Source organism: Lampris incognitus, chromosome 18 (genome assembly GCF_029633865.1).
Source record: "Lampris incognitus isolate fLamInc1 chromosome 18, fLamInc1.hap2, whole genome shotgun sequence".
Classification (NCBI taxonomy): domain Eukaryota; kingdom Metazoa; phylum Chordata; class Actinopteri; order Lampriformes; family Lampridae; genus Lampris; species Lampris incognitus.
Window position 1 is genome coordinate 19,672,283 of NC_079228.1, and position 20,125 is coordinate 19,692,407.

The 20,125-nt window shown below is 45.3% G+C and overlaps 1 protein-coding gene across 1 annotated transcript in view; it reads right to left on the reverse strand.

Moving 5' to 3' along the window:
• Positions 1-20,125, reverse strand: part of rims3 (regulating synaptic membrane exocytosis 3) — a 57,453-nt gene that overhangs the window by 20,314 nt on the left and 17,014 nt on the right. Inside the window, exon 2 of the mRNA XM_056298820.1 lies at positions 8,598-8,914. Coding sequence (XP_056154795.1) covers positions 8,598-8,862 — 265 coding nt within the window. The 5' untranslated portion in view covers positions 8,863-8,914. The remainder of the gene's footprint in view (positions 1-8,597; positions 8,915-20,125) is intronic.

Here is a 20,125-nt window from a genome sequence, read left to right on the forward strand (position 1 = left end):
CAATGGTAGAGATATGAGATACCTTGAGAGCTACCTGCCTACTGTATTTAATTAGCATGGGGGCGGCATTGATGACAATACCTTCACACTGTAATCACTCGAGAAACCAGTCACCACAGGTCCATTCATTTTCAACGCCGTGATTTACTGGTGGAGGACATTCAGCCCAGTAGCACCAGTAGCATCCATCCATCCATCCATCCATCCATTATCCAAACCACTTATACTGTTCTCAGGGTCACGGGGATGCTGGAGCCTATCCCAGCAGCCATTGGGTGGCAGGCGGGAAGACAGCCTGGACAGGCTGCCAAGCAATCACAGGGCATGGGCACACACGCGCGCGCACACACACGCACGCACACGCACGCACACACACATATACCTAGGGACAATTTAGTACCACCGATTCACCTGACCTGCATGTCTTTGGACTGTGGGAGGAAACCGGCACACCTGTGCGCAGACACGGGGAGAGAGGACAACCCGAGACGACCCCCAAGGTTGGACTAACCTGGGGCTCGAACCCAGGACCTTCTTGCTGAGGCGACCGCACTAACCACTGCACCACCGTGCCGCCCCAGTAGCATCCTCCACTACATATTAGCACTGATAGGGACTTTCAAATGGACCATGAGTAAGAGGATCTCCTTGTCCTTATCCTCATTTTAAGGCCGGCCACTATTGACTTAATCTCTGCCTGGATGTGTGTCTTTCTGTCTTTTTATTTGTCTGCCTCTCTCTCTTTCTCTCTCTCTCTCGTGTACTTCCACCAGTGTCTACATCAGATGCGGGACAGACACAAAGGGAAGATTTGAGAAAGTGTGAGGACAAGAGGATGGGTGTTTAGCAGGGTGTGCAGTAAATGGAGCAGAAAAGAGCGAAGCGATTGAGTGCGAACGTGCACCAGCCAAACATGCACAAGCACAAACATGTACGCACGCACGCACACATACACACGCACACACACACACACACACACACACACTTCATTGAGACACCAACCAAAGAACACACACACTTTTCCTGGTCTACTAAATTTCATCATTGGCGCTTGTTTCCCTGCCTTCGCCGCCCCTCTGTTCAGACTGACAGTGTTCTGGAAGCCGTTCTGCTTGCTCTGTTTTCTCAGTCATGGATAAACCTGCTCAGGAGATAAGACAGTGATTCTGTAGAAGAGTGGTGACTCACCCATTAAACCTAGGGAGCTGTGTGTGTGTGTGTGTGTGTGTGTGTGTGTGTGTGTGTGTGTGTGTGTGTGTGTGTGTGTGTGTGTGTGTGTGTGTGTGTGTGTGTGTTCCCTCTACTGATACTAATAATAGCAGGAAATAAATAGAACAGACAGAACCAAAATGCCATCCCAAACACTCACCTGTTACAAAACCTAGAATTATGAGACAATGGCACAGTGGGAGGCAGAAATCTGAGCAGCATCATGACAAACAAGCATGTTTGTTTGCCTGTGTTCATATTTGGCAAAAGCCTATTTAGTATAACGAATATGTGATTAACATAGAGGCAAACATGGTTATATATCAAATGGAGAGTGTTACAGATGTGGGCAAAGATTTTTTTTTACAGTATATGTTTTACTCAGATCTTTTATTCACATTTCTTAGCTTTTCGTATTTAAAACTCGGACCTACAATTCTGTGCTGCAGCAATATCCTGATTCTCTTTCTCAAGGATCGATGGGAAAAAAAACATCTATCTTTTTACCCCCCCTTTTTCTCTTCAATTGTATCCAGCCAATTACCCCACTCTTCTGAGCCGTCCTGGTCGCTGCTCTACCCCCTCTGCCGATCCCGGGAGGGCTGCAGACTACCACATGCCTCCTCCGATACATGTGCAGTCACCAGCCGCTTCTTTTCACCTGACAGTGAGGAGTTTCGCCAGGGGGGACATAGCGTAGCGTGTGGAAGGATCACGCTATTCCCCCCAGTCCCCCCTCCACCCAGAACAGGCACCCCAACTGACCAGAGGAGGCTAGTGCAGCAACCAGGACACACACCCACATCCAGCTTCCCACCCGCCTGTGTCTGTAGGGACGCCCGACCAAGCCGGAGGTAACACAGGGATTCAAACTGGCGATGCCCATGTTGGTAGGCAAGGGAATAGACCACCACGCCACCTGGAAACCCTTAAAATCACCTATTTTTAATCTTACACATCTCATATTGACAGCAATTACTCTTTCTGTTAAAGGTGTCATTGCCAGATTAGAGGAGAGACTGACTAACCGGATGAAGATGATGACTAAGGTCTGATCACTGCACGGTAATCAGGTCGGCTGGTGAGAGATTTAAGTCCCCTAAGATGAGCAGGGCTTAAAATTTTCAATAAGCAGAGTCAAGGAATGTGTTCTTGCTTTTGAAGGAAAGAAGAAAAAAAAGAAACTGTTCTTTGCGGTTGGGTTTTAACACCTCTTTTCAGAGGGAAGCATTGTTAAACTGCCCCCCAGGACAAGCTGCAAGGACATTTTCATCCACTTCTCATCTACTGTTGAAGTGGAAGTCTTTGTTGTCGTCTCCAGGATGAGACACGGTTCCGGCATGGGCAAATGTAAGAAAACAGATTCTTGCATAAGAGATTAACAGGGCAGATGCTGCCGATCACTGTGAATTGTCTTGATTCAATTCACAAATTTAGTATGGCCAGAACATGCCCTGCAGATACACTGACACAACAACAATTTAACCACATTACTGTTAAACAGAGCTTTAATCGTGAGACACTGACATATTCTCTCCCCCCTCTCGCTCTCTCTTTTTCTCTGTTCCCCCTTTCATTGTCTTTTCTCAGCAACAGTCAGTTCCCTACGCATTCAGTTCCTTTTCTTACATGCCATTCATTCGTTCATTCTCTTTCTCACTCTCTCGTTATTTGGATTGCAGGGCTCTCTTAATGTGTTACTTCTATATTTCAATTAAAGGGAAACAAGCATGATTTTCAACACCGCCTCTCTTCACCTCTCTCTCTATATATATATATGTTGTTTTGTCTTCTCCTGGATCGCCACCTTGCCGTAGTGGAGAAGCTTGCGTGTACCAATGATCCCAAGAGCTATGCCGTCCGGAGCTTGGTTCCTGGTAAGGTCACCCAAGGCGGATAGGTCAAGAGGGAGGTTCCAGACAAAGTGCGATCCAACAAAGACCTCAACGGCAGAACTAGCGGAAGATGTCTCCAGGTCAAAACGGCAGTGAAGGTGGATGAAGGCTGCAACTGAGGGTGGTCTCCAATCGTCTTGGTTCTCCATGCTATTAGACTCCGGCCACCCCCGGCCAAGGACCGTGTGGTGGCTGCAGGCACACCAGCCACTCCACATAAAAAGCTGTCACGCACAGGTGTCCTCCCATTTTGCGGCTCCAGGATCGGCCTCTACGCCCACCTGAAGACCCAGAAGGAGGACGGTCATACTCGACCCTGAGTGACTGCTGATGATGATGATATACGTTGTAGGAATGAAACTCCATTAGCAGCTATAAAACTGAGCTGCCGTAAGAGTCCAGTAGTGACATCACTAGCAGACAGTCCATGAATGTGAAAACTTGCTTCCTGGTTTGCTGATAGGGTGCAATGTAAATGTGACAATCAACACTACATGCAGCTGTATAGAAGAAATGGAAATAACAACTCTTCATTATACAGCTATGCATAGCATTGATTTTGCACATTTACTGATAGAATGTCTCCTAAGCCAATTGACAAATGAAATGAAATCATGTACACTGGCACTTTTACCTTCTTTTCTCTTTTCTTCAACCATGCTCCTCAGTTTTACAATTTCTCACTGTGGAAACTCCACCGGGTTTCTACATAGACATACAGCTTCTATGTAGAAATATGTTTCTGTATAGAGATGATATTGAAAATTGTGATTGTTTCCCCTAATGGGCGGCACGGTGGCCCAGTAGTTAGCACTGTTGCTTCACAGCAAGAAGGTCCTGGGTTCAAACCCCAGGTCATTTCTGTGTGGACCTTGCATGTTCTCCCCGTGTCTGCGTGGGTTTCCTCCGGGTGCTCTGGTTTCCTCCCACCATCAAAAAGACATGTATGTTAGGGTTCATACTCCTGCCTGTGTCCCTGAGCAAGGCAATAGGAAAGAAGAACTGGAGTTGGTCCCCGGGCACTGCAGCTGCCCCTGCTCCTCTACAATAGGATGGGTTAAATATAGAGAACAAATTCTGTTGTAACCTGTACAATGACAAAATAAAGTGGCTTTCTTCTTCTTAAGCCTCCTCACGCTCTCCTTTGTCATCTTTATCTTCTTTCTCACTACCTTCTCTCACTCTATTTTCTCTCTCTCACTTTCTGCACAGAGCAGCAATTGCAACTTAACCTGTAGTTGATTGGTCATTAGTTGACCAACCAAGCGAAACATGGTGTGGCCCTGAGGCGGCCCCCGGGGCTGTACCTGTGCTGACCCACCCTATCAGCTAATCAATGCATCTGTCACTCGGAACATGTAGCGGTGATGGCCAACCTGATTGGTTGTTTAATGGCTGCCAGGAAAGAACACAGTTTAACAAAAAGGACCCTAATCAAGCTCGGCCTAACTGAAACACTGTCTGCATATCTGTCTAACTGCCTCCTTGTCTGTCTCTCTGTCTATCTATCTGCTTCCCTGCTCATCTATTCGTCAGCTCCCACATTTGTTCTGTTTGTCTGGTTCCTTTCTGTCTGTCTTCTTGTCTGTTTCTCTTTCAGTCTGTCTATCTGTCTGTCTCCCTGTCTACCCTGTTTGTATGTTTGTCAATTAGTCTGGGGCCAACCAACAAATTATATCCATCCATTCTTTGTTCTGAAAAGTGCTTATATAAATAAATGTATTATTATTATTATTCTAGGCTCCTACTGGGGTGAGGTTACGTGGTTATGGGGGGAGCCTGCTCATTCCCTGGAAAAAAAAAAATTGACCTGGTCAGTTGGTACACAGCCTTGTTTGTTTCCTCAAGAATATGAGATTTGATAGCAAGGAATTTATTCTTGGTAAAAGTTATGTAACATTATTGTTGGGAGAATTTACCAACAAGCTCATGCCACCACGCTCCCAACCTGGATTGAGATTAAATTTACTTGAAATGACTGGTGCATGCCACATCAAGTCAACCGTACAGGTACCTCTAAAAGCAATTGAAACAGTACTGTGGCATGGATTTGAGCAACATGGATTTGAGCAACGTAGTGAATGAAGTCGTGGGAAGCGAGCACAGAGGGGGAGATGAGAAGTAGCAGTAGAGCAGAAGATAAGCCGAGATGTGATAAGAAAGGGGGGGGGGCACTGGATGGTACTGTTATTTTGTTCTGGGCGCGATGTGTTCCTCTGGCAGCTGAGAACATCTAAATTTAGAGACCTCCCCTCCACCAGTTCCCTCCTTCCTCTCCTCCGTCTCGTCGACCCCTCCCTTTGCAGCCCCAGCCACCCTTACCCTCTACTGTGCTCTCTTCATCACGATTAGCAGAGACATGAAAGCCCTTCCGGTGAAATTATCGACAGCTCATCTTGCATCACACAAGTGTCAGTTGTGCTTAAGGGTGCCAGGCTCTCAGTACACACAGTAGAGTGTGTGTGTGTGTGTGTGTGTGCGCGCGCACAAGCATATGTGCATCTTTTTGTGTACATGTGTTGTGCTACCCGCTGGCCATATGGTGGCCATGTTGGACCTGGCATGAGAAATGAAATCAAGTGCACTGGCACTTTTACCATCTTCTCTCTTTCCTCAACCGTGCTCCTCCAGCAAAGATTCCCTTTTCATTCGCCAATCTCCAAAAAAGAGGTTTGAGCATGAGGTAAGTGGCAGGACAGCACCTTTTCAGCCCCAAACAGGCTCATGAAATCCTTCTGCCTCATGAACATGATAGCAGGGATCTGCTTGCTGTCATGAGTGCTCCCAGTTGAAAGACTAGTCTCCACGCTCATTATGCCATACTTTCCCCTCCCCATTTTCTCTTCAACCACCCATCAATTCACAGCACTGTGATAATCTCATTCATTACCGTACTTCTCATTGGCATTTTTGGGCAACTTGTAATACACAGATTCATGCCGTCACAGGCGATCAGTTACCTTTTTCAGTAATTTGCAGAGTGAATAGCAGCAGAGTTCAGCTTGAGTAAAAACCACAGTAACTAAGGATGCTGGGACTTGCAGAAATCTTGCAAACAGTAAACTTGGCACTGAAGTTGTTTCGCATTATTGCAGTGTGATCCAGTTACCGATAAGGGCCGAGTAGAAGCACCAATGCCAACAGGATATGTTGACAGAGGGAATACCCCATCCCACAGCAATGCAGATCAGATCAAAACAGATCAGCACAGGCTGTGAATGGAGGAGTAAGGTCTCAATGCAGTCCTGCAACTTGTCTCTGCTTATTCGCAGTCCCTCAGCAGAACACAGAACAGGACACAATGACCCTCAGATCTGATTAGAGCTCACAAAATCACATATACATATGGATAAATACACACACACATGCACACACACCACACGTACATACAAAGAAAAGAAGAAAAAAAGTACCTGAGTAAAGAAAAATACATCAAGTGGAGAAACAGAGAAGGTGTCTGCTACTGATTGAAAACAGAATGACAGAAAACAAAGGCATCTCAATGAGGCACATTACCCTATTGGCCAGTATACTCAGCTCTAACCGGGCCGCTGCATTTGTGACACGTTTTCCCCATCTCCCGCTATGAGCGAGTGGGTTTGTGTTTGCCGTTGAGACACAAAGTGAGAAACACTTTAGTTGAAGCTGCATAACCTTTGTAATTACACCCCCCAGGGGACATATTAATAGATACTGGCACTAACATCACTGTACACCCTCCGTCCTCGATAGCCGCTTCTTTATCCAGCCAGCTACCAACCCACTTCAGAATTCAATACACAATGAGGCTCGCCACCGTATTGTGGCCTATTTGAAATGGACCCATTACGGTGATAACATAGAAAAGATAGCCTTTTGAAAAGAGTGTGTTGAATAAAAGATGCCATTTTAAGTAATAGAACTGAGGCCGTGTCAATGCTACCCCAAAGCCCTTCTCAATGGGCTACGCTAATATCATTGTATGTAACCACAAACAATCATCGGTGTCCCATTACACCACTTATCTTGTTATTTACTGGCGTGAATGAAGCAGCAAAATACTTCATTCCTCCTCAGGCACGTGAAAATGTGAGGAAAAAATTGATGGTGCCATCATGACAGAGACCCATGCCAGGAGGGTGAAGATGATTTAACACCACCCCCCATTAAAAAGCCCAATATGCATTTGGAAATCAATATCATTTACACTTTTCAAATCCAAACTCACATTAAACCCCCAGCCCCAGACCAAAAGACCCATATCGTCATCCATCTACAGCTATCACATTCCCCAATTAAACAGACAAAGGCAAAGAGACGGCAGCAGAAGTATGGATAGCAAAGAAACAAAATAGGGACAAAGGAGAGGGCAATTATAAGAGCTGAGTGTGAGGGGGAGGGGGGGAGAGGTTGTTGCTCTGAAGTCATACTGACCTCGCAGGAATGGTGAGAGAGAGTGAGATAGAGGGAGAGAGAGGGAGAGGGCGAGAGAGAGTGAGATAGAGGGAGAGAGAGGGAGAGAGAAAGAGAGAGCTATAGAGGGAGGGGGAGAGAGAGAGGGGCAGGAGAGAGAGGTAGAGAGAAAGAGGGAAGGGGAGAGAGAGAGAGGCAGACAGATAGACTGACTGAAACATAGAGACGAATAAAGAGATGAACACAGAAACAGAAGCAAGACCGACGAGAGGAAAAGGAGTTTAGCAGAGAGAGATTTAGGAGAAAGAAACGGGGGGGGGGGGGCAAAAGTAATGGGAAGAAAAGCAGGCCAGAGAAGGAGTGTGAAATAAGAGAGGGGAAATGAGCACAGCAGAGAAAGAAAAAAGAAGAAAAAAAAAACAGTAAGAGAGCGTTTGACCATCAGAACATTTTGTTATGGGAGGAAATATGGAGTCCGGGAAAAAAGAATAGCTGCATAAACAACATGTAGAGACTGAAAATATCGACCAATAAATATGTTACTCTGTATAAAGACCCATAAGAGATATGACACGATGTGGTACGTCAACGCGCACAGTGTGAGAAAACCAAAGCGACTGACTTTGGCAGTGAAACCTAAAGGGAAACAGCCATGATTTTCAAATATGTTGTAGGCATACTGCCCCGTTAGCAGCAATGATATTGATCAGTCTTCTGTGTCTCTGAAATGCTGAGGAAATTGTGCTTAAGTGTAAACAAGTGACGTTTGAAAACTACACTCACTTCCTGGTTTGCTGTTACCTTTGGTAGGCTACATTGAAATAGCCTATGTTATATAAGAAAGCAAAAATGCTTTGTTGTAAAGAATGCAATTGAATGCCATTTAAAGTCATTGATGTAGACCAATTTGATGGATACATTGCACCACAATTTCAGCACTGTTTCAGAGACACACAAAAGACTTCACAGTGTTATGGCCACTAATCGACTGTAGTCCCTACAAAATTCATTTATAGAGATGCTCTTGAAAGATTGTGATTATTTCCCTTTATTGACGACCTAAGATTTCCCAACAGAGATGAGGGCACCCGAACAACTGACCTTGCTGGTTGAGCTGCTGCGTGCTCTTGCTCCATTGCGACAACCCAACGATGGCCACCATCTTGGCCCCGAGGCTGGAGCGCCTCTTCTTGTTGCCGGCCAGCGAGGCGGAGTCCGGGCCCCCGCTCCCGGGACTCTTCTCCAGGTTGTACATGGCCCCAGAGATGCTGGAGGATCGTACCACGTTGCGAGCCACCACACTCAGTCCACCGAGGCCACTCATCCCGCCCGGGCTGGGCACCTCCACTGAGCTGCTGAGCATCATGGTGCCGCTAGGCTGGAGGGCTGGGGGAGGGGTCGGGGGTGGGGAAGGCGGACTGGGGCCAAGAGAAGAAGGATAGGGGGAGAAAAGGAGTGGTGAGAGGTGAATGATGGGAGGAGTGAACAGAAGAACATCTCACCGGGCATGAAATAAAGCATAATGTTTTGTCTTACATGTCTTGTAGCTGCACACGCACCTCAGTGTTGAGAGACAAGTGTTGTGAATTCAACCACTGTTCAGTTTTCACCAATATTGTGGAGGCAGCAGAAATATTTTCCTGCCCCGTATAAAGCAGATTAAAAAACGAGAGGATCCTATAAGTCTGAAAATGGATTTGTGAACTCAGAAAACTAAAAAACTAAAAAAAATAATTAAGCTCAGAATTCATAGGTCAGCGTGAGTGGACAATACAGATGGTAGCAGGCTGTTCAAGTGAGTTAGGAAATGTTCCCAAACACACCCGCCCACTCAGTCACCCACACACAAACAACCCCCCCCCCACACACACACAGTAATGTCAGAGCTGGCCTGCTGTTGAGGGGTGACCCTGTCAACCGGTATTTGTCGGGTACATTTTATTTTTTTAAGATTCACTCCGTGTCTGACCTTAAACAGTGACAGATGATAAACTCAAAGATACAAGTCATCTCAGCTCGACTGAGTGTTGAGAGGCTAACCTAGCCGTGGGTACACACACCCACCCACACACACACCCACCCACACACACACACACACACACACACACACACACAGACACACACACCGTACTTTTCACCTCTAATAACCAAGCCCAGTACAAATACTTCTGCGGGTGCAGAAACACAACTTTTATTGTTGTGGCTTAGCGTCTCTGCCACACAGTCTTTTTTTACACCACTCGATCTCAGTTTTCCCCTTCGCTTCCCTCTCTGCTTATTCATCTCTCCTCGTCCTCATCTCTGCTAATAGCAGAATGATTATGCCGAGACTAAACTGACAACCCAAGGGCACATTAAATATGTAGGTGCACTGTAGCCGACCACTCCACTTGTACACCGCGACTCCAATCTCTTTTTAACTTTCCGTTTCTTCCAACTTTCCTCCTCCATCTAGCTCCACTTCTTGTAGCCCTCTCCTTTTTTAATCTCCTTGTGCGCTTGTTTTATTTTTCTGGTTCATTTCACTCTCTTTTTGTCTCTCGCCCTCTCTCTAGCTCTGTCTTTCTATGACACATACAACTAACACACACACACACACACACACACACACACACACACACACACACACACACACACACACACACACACACAAACCGCTTTGTTGCACATCTTCCTTTTTAATCATTACTTGGAAAACTTGTTCATGCAAAGTGCACAATGAGTGCACTCTGACGCACACAAGGACATCAACACACATGTAAACAAACACACACACACAAACACACTTGCAAGACCATAGAAAAGCATCGTTTCTACATACAGTTATGCACAATAGACTTTCACAGCTGGATCTATAAGGACATAATGTGCATAACAATAGCAATAGTGACACTCTTGGCAGAGTACCAGGGGTGGAAATTAACTTTTTTGTCCACCTGCCACTGTGGCTGGTGGATTCCAAAATTTACCAGCCACTCAATTTTTTTTACCAGCCACTTTCTTGTTTTAACCGGCAGTGTGTAACTGCATGTGAAAAATAATAAAACAAGATATACAATATTCAAGCAATCGGCTATTTTAAATATTTAAACTCTTAAAATACTATTTTCAAAATCTAGTTTACTCTTCTATGGTTTTCAAAATTGTGTACACTACCTTTAAAACATTTAACATATTTGTCAAAAAATTACCAGTGCCACCAAAATTCCCTTTATTATGACATAAACATGTAACAAGTAGAAGGAATTGTGTCAGTATGGGTCTTAATTCAACACTTAGTAACGTTAGTAAATGATGATTTACTTGCTAACTACACGTAACGTTAGCTAGCTAATGACATTACATGACAGCTATATTCTGACCTTAATTCAACACTTAATCTAACGTTAGTGAATAGATTTTTTTTTAATTTACTTGCATTGCCACATGTAATCTGTAAATGGCCTTCCTTTTTTCGCGATTGCGTGGGCATTTCTAAACAGTAGGCTCATCTTCTCCAACTGGGCCGTCTTCAGGCTGTTTAGTGCCTTCATGGCAGCGGTATCCTGTGGGGTCGATTTTCCCTGTACTATCTTTATTACATGGATGTGGCATTTGGATGATTCATGGTCTTTTATGGCTTCCAATTTTAGGTTTTTAGTCCCAATAATGAAACTGTTAGCTTTCTTGTTGGCATCCGAAGCGTGTTGACGACATACCCAACAGAACATTGTCTAGCTTGTCTCCTCGTACACTAACCAATCACGGGACTCTCTGTCTCCGTTGTCCGTTATTCTCCACTTCTCATTAAAAAAAAACGTTTTCGTTTCGTCTTCGCCTCTTTAACCTGTGTCTCCTCCTGAGATGTTTTCTCTGCAGACCTAACCCCTGCGATGTAATGCCACATTGTGTTTTCTGGCTCTCTCCTCGTATTCGAAAGTGTCTTGTGTGAATTAGCAGACTCGCAAGACAAGCGTCCCTATACTCTGCCTCTGATTGGCTAACCAACGATGGCAACAAGTACTAGCCAATCAGAGGCAGAGTAGGGCGGGTCATAAGGGGGGCGGAAATAAGGCAGATTCGCGATTCAGTACGTCACAAATTGCTACTTTTCTTTTCCCGCCACCGTGGCTGGTAGGTTGAGCAAATTCACCCGCCAATACGCAAATCCACCCGCATTTGGCGTGTACTAATTTCCATCCCTGCAGAGTACATATGGCTCTTTTTTTTTTGTGCAATTGTCGCCTTTCTATGATAGCGACAGTCAAGAGAGAGAGAGACAGGAAAGGCAGGGGAGACAGTGGGGGTGACATGCAGCAAAACCCCGGGCCGGATTCGAACCCAGGCCGCTGCGGTAAAGACTCAGGCCTTATGTGTTACGCGCTCTACCAGGTGAGCCACCAGGGTGCCCCCTGCATATGACTTTTTCATGTGTTCTTCCCAGCCCTACGAATTGCCGCAAATCGTCATACTTTCATACCAGTGCAACCTCAACGCTTACTGCCCCCATAAAACTCTGCTGACAGGCACTTGTGACAAAGTGCATTTGGAATAACGAAAACGAGCCAAGGTGGTGCTGCTGGAAAAAGATGTAGCAATGCACCAAAGGGCAAAGTCTGGCATTTTGTAATGAAATCTATTAATGATGGCGGGGGGGGGGGGGTCCCACATGATTTATATAGAGATACTGCAGTGACGTTTGTTATGACTGGAAAAGGGTAGTGAGGGTGAGAAAGACAAAGAGAGACAAGAGAAGAAGAAAAAAAAAGGCAACAGGCTTGGGGAGAGGGGTGCATCAAACCCGTGCTCGTTCAGGTTTCTCTAGGTTTTGGTTTTCCTCTCCCGGTGCTCTCCATGTCGTCCCTACTTTTGCTCTTCCCTGTTGTCAATTCCACGGCACGCACAGTCCCCTCAGCCTCCCGTGGGGCGGAAGGGGAGGAGGGGGCGGGTGGGGGGTTGCTTTGACACAGCAGAAAGCGCAGAGAAATACAACTTTGGAAAGGGGGCATGAGAGCAGAGCGATAACGGCAGAACCGTTTTTGCTCAGAGAGGCATGAGGACGGAGAGAATGAGTGACAGAACAAAAAATAAAGAAGAGGAACATGTGGGAGGAGAGGAGATACTTCATAATGAATGGTCACAGAGAAATGCACAGCGGGAAGGCCAGTACACGAAGGGCGCAAGACAGACGAGGGGGGGGTCTTTAAGACATTGATAGAAGGGCTACAAACCGGTTCAAGGAAAATAAGAGATAATTGGAAACAAATGATGTATTACTAGGAACTACAGAATAGAATACAGAATACAGAATTACTGCCCCCATAAAACTCTGCTGAAAACAGAAACAAAAATATTATCATATTTAATTGTTCCACATCAGAGACATTAATTTGCAAATCTCATTTTACCAGTTAATAATGTTTTTTTTTCCATTTCTGTAATATTTACCAAGAAATTACATTTGTCTGTATCTGTAATTACGATTTCATAAGAAGTATTATTTCTGGTTTACCTCCAGACTCCCAGATGTCTTTGGCTCTACATCGCGTCTCGGCATGCCTTCATGCAGTAACAGTACACTATCACTACTGTCTCTTCCTCAGCTGAGCACACCCCTCCAGCATTTTCACCTTCAATGTCCACAGTCAACACTTCTCTATAGCCTACACGATCCACAGATGACATAGGGTCAATTAAGCTCACAAAAGGCATGAACGTCTGCTAAGCATAAGACATCATTACATTAAAATATAGACTATTACTGCGTTGTCACAGTGCACATCCTTGTATCTCGTCGTTGAATATTAAAGCCATGGAGTAATGTGACACCTAGCTAAGTATAACGCATACATGTATTGGTCACTGTCGGGCGAAAACCACGTATCTGCAAAGGAGATAACTTTACAGGAAGGGGGAAAAAAATCGTTGCGATTTCCACCATTTGGTGACCAAACATGACATTTTCACAAGCTTTGTAAAGGGGTTTACGTTTGTCTGAGAATATTGAAGCTTCAAGACCCTTAAAGGGCCACAGGTATCCTTGGTTTTTGGAATAGAAAAATAAAATTGGCAAATTTGCCAACACAGTGTTTTCGCCAATGACACTATGGAATTTGTGTTAACTCTGCATTATACATTTCATTTTATCCTGATGTTTTCCCCTCTCATTTTTAGTGCATGTTAAAAAGAAGGGTGTTAACCAGTATTTTATTTTGTCCTAACTGGTTCAGGTACCTATTGCTGGGGGTGCAACCAGGGTGTGAACTACAGGGGAGCCCAGCTCCCCTGAAAACACCATGTGTGGAGCGTCTGGGTGGCGTGGGGGTCTATTCAATTGCCTAACAACACGGGGATCACCGGTTCGAATCCCCGTGTTACCTCCAGCTTGGTCGGGCATCCCTACAGACACAATTTGCTGTGTCTGTGGATGGGAAACCAGATGTGGGTATGTGTCCTGGTCGCTGCAATAGCACCTCCTCTGGTCGGTCGGGGCACCTGTTCAGGGAAGAGGGGAAACTGGGGGGAACAGCGTGATCCTCCCACGCGCTATATCCCCCTGGCGAAACTCCTCACTGTCAGGTGAAAAGAAGCGGCTGGCGACTCCACATGTATCGGAGGAGGCATGTGGTAGTCTGGAGCCCTCCCCAGATTGGCAGAGGGGGTGGAGCAGCAACCGGGACGGCTCGGAAGAGTGGGGTAATTGGCCGGATACAGTTGGGGAGAAAAAGGGAGGGGGAATCTTAAAAAAACAAACAAACAAACAAACAAACAAACACTTTGTGAAAAAAAAGTTTGGGGGGGGGGGTCCTCTAAAATATTGACAATATGTTATTTTTGCAATATATTTTTCTGTATCGTCATCATCATGGATCATTCATAAAATTAGGCTGCTGTTGATGTGTAATTCATGCATGAGGGTGATTAATCACTAATTCTACCGGCAGGCATGATATTCTTGCCACCACCATCGAAGCATGGCAGTGCAATAACTCACTTTAACTCAACGATCAAAAAAAAAGCAAACTTTCTTAGTCCCACTCAGTCTGCACGCCGAATCGCCATTATTCATTTCTCTGTTTTGTAGTCAGTATACAGATATGTCCAAAAGAAAACAAAGAAGCTTACTCGCAAATTCTTAACTTAGGTACCATAAAATCTAAACCAATCGACTCTGGAGACCAACCAGAGCCAGTGGCCTCTGTGGTCGCTTCTGTTTTAAGGTAAAGGCTATGATGAGGACTCGGTCCCTTGTACCTGGCATGCTGTTTTTGATTTAATGCTCATATATTTGTGTTTTGCCATTTGACCTGTCCGTGTCTTGTTTGTGCTGATAAACTATAGAATATAGTACGTCATTCTGCAGAGTATACCGTGCCCTGCTTTAGTTAGCCGTGTTGTATCATGCTGTGATGTTTGTGGTTCTCATACCCGTGTGGCGGTTTGATGAGGTCATTAACTGATTATTATACGGGCGTCCGGGTAGTGTGGCAGTCTATTCCATTGCCTACTAACACGGGGATCACTGGTTCGAATCCCCGTGTTGCCTCCGGTTTGGTCGGATGTCCCTACAGACACAACTGGCCATGTCTGCGGGTGGGAAGCCGGATGTGGGTGTGTCCTGGTCGCTGCACTAGCGCCTCCTCTGGTCAATCAGGGCGCCTGTTCGATGGGAGGGGGGACTGGGGGGAATAGTGTGATCCTGCCACGTGCTATGTCCCCCTGGTGAAATGCCTTACTGTCAGGTGAAAAGAAGCGGCTGGCAACTCCACATATTGGAAGAGGCATGTGGTAGTCTGCAGCCCTCCCCGGATTGGCAGACGGGGTGGAGCAGAGACCAGGATGGCTCTGAAGAGTGGGGTAATTGGCCAAATACAATTGGGGGTGGGGATCCCCCCCCAAAAAAACCCCAGATTATTATTATACATCAGATGTGCTGACATAAAGCAAGTAGGCCTACATGCTTGCAGCTATGAATGTTTCTTTGCAGCAAGAGTTACATTCAGTCCTCTCTTTGAGGCATGCGCAAGCCTCACCCCCTCAAAAAAAAAAAAAAAAGGCGAGTTCCCCGAAAGCCATGGTATAGTTTGCACACTGGGCACACTGACCTGAATGAAAAAAAGAATAAGCTCTTAAGCTGATGGTGACAATAATGCCTCCCTTCACTTCTTCATCATGATGAGGATTTCTCTCTCTCTCGCTCTCTCTCTCTCTCTCTCTCTTTCTTTCTTGCTCTCACTTGCTCTTCTCAGTGTCAAATGGGGACCTAGAGATAAATACATCCCTAGAGATAAATGCCAAGAGGACAGCTATCCATGTAATAGACAACAGTCACCGTGTACTGACAACTGACTGTGGCAAATGTCTAAACTCGCTGCTCTCATAACTGCTGAGCTGAAAGTAAATTGGTTGGTGGCTGGGTTAGGACATCAAATTCTTTCTTATCTTCAAACGGCTGCTTGACATGCAAAATGAAATATTAAGTCTCGGAATTGCTTCCTCCAGAGGATGCCGACTCAAGCAGGCAAGAACGGGCTGGGCTGAACTAACTTGTTAATTTACTTGATTCAAAATATAACTGGAAAATGCAGTTAATTTTCTAATGACACGTACTCTTGGCCAGTGCAATTGATTGAAATTAATTAAAAGATATTTCAATTTTGATGATTACTATTGCAATTTTCAAACTGCTTTTTTTTCTCTTGAAATTGATGCCGTCTCAAACAGAGCCAGGACTCTGTAGGAATGATCTTCGCCTCGCAGATTTTGTGGCCGACAAATTGAGTCGGATTATCGAGAAACAGTTTATTTCATGAAAAATTAGCAAAATATTCTTTTCATATCCTTACACAGCACACACGCACATCCTTCAACACACATATTACACACCGCATTCTGCATAATGCCAGCTCCACCCTACTTATTTCTCAGTTATATAAAACTACCAATCATAAACCTTGATGGGAATTCACACAAGTCCAGAATTTAACCAAAGCCAGCTTTGCACTCTTTACAAGCTCAAATACCTGAAATGTAACCGCTTTAAAATTAGCTTATACCTGTCCCTATGCGGAGTGCTTTGCAGGACCTAAAGGTAGAACACAGCCCATCTATCATCATCCCAGTGCCAGACAGCGCCCCTTCCTTATGTCTTTGTGCTCTTTAACTCTTCATCTCTGCACCCATTTATTTCTCCCCCAGTCTGCATTATCTTTGCCCCTCCACAGCCAGGCGCCATCACACCCTCCCCCACATCCTCTACGCTGCCCTGATCTACCAGTCTACAGAAAATCTGCTCATTTTAACCCTGTGCAGGCTTGTATTCGTGCACATCTGTCAGTTTGGGTTGAGTTTGTGTGCGCTGTTATGTGCATGTGTGTGCATGAACATGTGCAATCAAGGTTGAGAAAAAGTGACAGGAGGAACAATAGAGATAAAAGAGAAAAGGTGTGCGTGTGCGTGCACGTCCGTGCTTGCACATGTGTGTGAGAGAGAGAGACAGAGAGAGACAAAGAGAGAGGGAATTTTGTGGTACACAATAATACCGGCTAGGACTGCAAGTATTGATTATTTTGGTAATCTATTATTCCGCTGAATATTTGTGCTCTCGTTATAAATTTTGGGGGCACCACCTAATTTTGCAGGAATTTAAGATAAACCAAATTAATCAGTTTCAGATCTGAAGTTGTAAATTCTCAATTACAGGGATTTCTGTCTTTGCTTGTTAGAGAAACACACATAAAACAACTTTCCATAATAGAGACATTTATTAATGGCCAAATGTCTGGATACTGCTTGGCATCCTGCTCATCATATTCTTCATGTATTTTATAATTCCATTATAATTCTGTTATCCTCTTTCAATGTTGTATTCTATAAATTGTGTAAACACAACATCCATTGCACGTTGTCCGTCTTGGGAGAGAGATCCCTCCTCTGTTGCTCTCCCTGAGAGGTTTTTTTTAGGGAGTTGTTCCTTATCCAATGCGAGGGTCTAAGGACAGGATGTTGTGTTGCTGTAAAGGCCCCTGAGGCAAATTTGTAATTTGGGGTATTGGGCTATACAAATAAAATTGACTTGACTTGACTTAAATGAATAAATGACTGAATAAACAGAAAAGCAGAATCAAATAATCCTTTCAACTGGCAAACTAGAACTTGTTACTAGGTTGGCAGTGGTATCAAGGAGTATGTGATTTTCAGACCTACCAGAGAAAGCGGGATGCTAAGAAGTGATTAAAATCTTTCTAAGGCATAAAATTGAGATTGTAGATCTTAATCCAACATCAACTCTTATCAAAGGCAGCAGATATGACTCGAGCCTACTTAAGTTGATGTGTCAAGCAGAGAGGATTGAGTTCCAATGGAGGCCACTGTGGCCGGCGCAGGGTGACTCACGACTTCCGTGCGAGGATTCCCCACAGGAAAGCCGAGGTTACCCGGCGACAGTGTCAATCTGTGGCGAGGTCTCGACTGATTCTACTAGGTGTTATATGGAGCATACCGAGCAACTGGGGTCTCTTAGCAACAATCAGACACTGATAGGTGAGGCTGGTAGAGGGTCCATGACAACAATTAGCTGCTGGTCCGCCTGGGCAAAAGTAGCAATGTAACGAATGGCACCTACTACACTATAGCATCTACACATAGCATCTCCTGCACTGAATTTTTTTTTGATCCCCCCCCCCTTTTCACCCCAATTGTATCTGGCCCAGTCGCTGCTCCACCCCACTTTGCTGATCCGGGGAGGGCTGCAGACTACCGTATACCGCCTCCGATACATGTAGAGTCACCAGCCGCTTCTTTTCACCTGACAGTGAGGAGTTTCGCCAGGAGAACATAGTGCGTGGGAGGATTACGCTATTCCCCCCAGTTCCCCCTCCCCGAACAGTCACCCCGACCAACCAGAGGAGGCGCTAGTGCAACGACCAGGACACACATCCGGCTTCCACCCGTAGACACGGCCAATTGTGTCTGTAATGACGCCCGACCAAGCCGGCGGTAACACGGGGATTCGAACAGGTGATCCCCATACTAGTAGGCAACAGAAAAAACTGTCAGGCCACCCAGACGCCCCTATTACACTGAATTTAACGGCTACGACTCAGTCATACCTGTCAACCCTCTCATTTTTCCTGGGATTCTCCTGCCACTAACAGCAAAGGTAGAACTCACATACATAGTTTGTTGGTATTTTTTTCTATATAGTAACAATTACTTTGACACTTGATGTCAATGTAAACATCAATGTGCACAATTTACATTGTCACCTATGCCCCAACTTGTTTTGCTTTTTTAAGTTTTTAAATAATCTGAGCACTTCATCCTCACCATGTTAAAGGTGATGAAATATGACAGTGAGCACTTCATTCAAGTCTTCATCTGTTATGGTTCCCTAAATATCCATCCATCTATTATCCATGCCGCTTATCCCAATTGGGGTTGCGGGATGCTGGAACCTATCCCAGTTATTTGGTGGCAGGCGAGGAGACGCCCTCGACAGGCTGCCAGTCCATCACAGGCCCGACACATGTGCAAAAGAAACGTGTTTACTGTCAGAGGACAAAGCAGTGGGTTCTGAAGTTGGTTTACGAACCTCACACAAACAACTTCAGAGTGTGACTACCTCTACCTTTGCCTAAAAAGTGCGGACAGCATCACTCCTGCTCCCTCAGCCTGCTCTTCCCCTCAAACATTGCAGCAGTCCCAAAACCATCCAAACAAGAAGCAACTGGGAAACATCAGTCCCATTTTCTAAAGTGACCTATTTAGAAGTCTAGCAAAGCGGCTGAGGAAAAATAAAAATACTGGGCAATTCAATTATTGGCCCTTTGGACTTATTTCACCCCTGTCAGCGGCTTCATAACCCCTTACCTTATAATTTACATTGTGCAATACTAACTTAACAGTACATTTATTTTTAAATTTCCGCCGTTTTTTTCCCCTCCCCAGTTGTATCTGGCCAATTACCCCACTCTTCCGAGCCATCCCAGTCACTCATCCACCCCCTCTGCTGATCCGGGGAGGGCTGCAGACTACCACGTCTCCTCCGATACATGTGGAGTTGCCAGCCGCTTCTTTTCACCTAATAGTGAGGAGTTTCGCCAGGGGGACATAGCGCGTGGGAGGATCCCGCTATTTGCCCAGCTTCCCCTTCACCCCAAACAGGCGCCACGACCAACCAGAGGTGGCGCTAGTGCAGCAGCCAGGACACATACCCACATCCAGCTTCCCACCCGCAGACATGGCCAGTTGTGTCTGTAGGGACGCCCGATCAAGCCGGAGGTAACACGGGGATTTGAATTGGACATAACCGTGTTGGTAGGCAACAGAATAGACTACCACACCACCCAGATGCCCCAACAGTACAATAATTTAACTTAATTAATAACTGTGCGATATTTCAAGTTTGCAATACTATGGTATATATACTTAGCACAAAAAGTAAGGAAATGTGTGTTTGGTAGATTATTTCTTTGTTGTAACAATGCTTCTTGGCAATAAATCTTATACCGTTGGAAAGCCTGTTTATTTCCCTTTTAAATGGTGCCACATTTGTAAGGAACACGCATTTGTGGGATGAGCAGCAGAGCTGAGTATGTGGGTTGTGCCCATGAAAAATTTGCCAAATCTTGTCTGCCAGTGCCAAACAG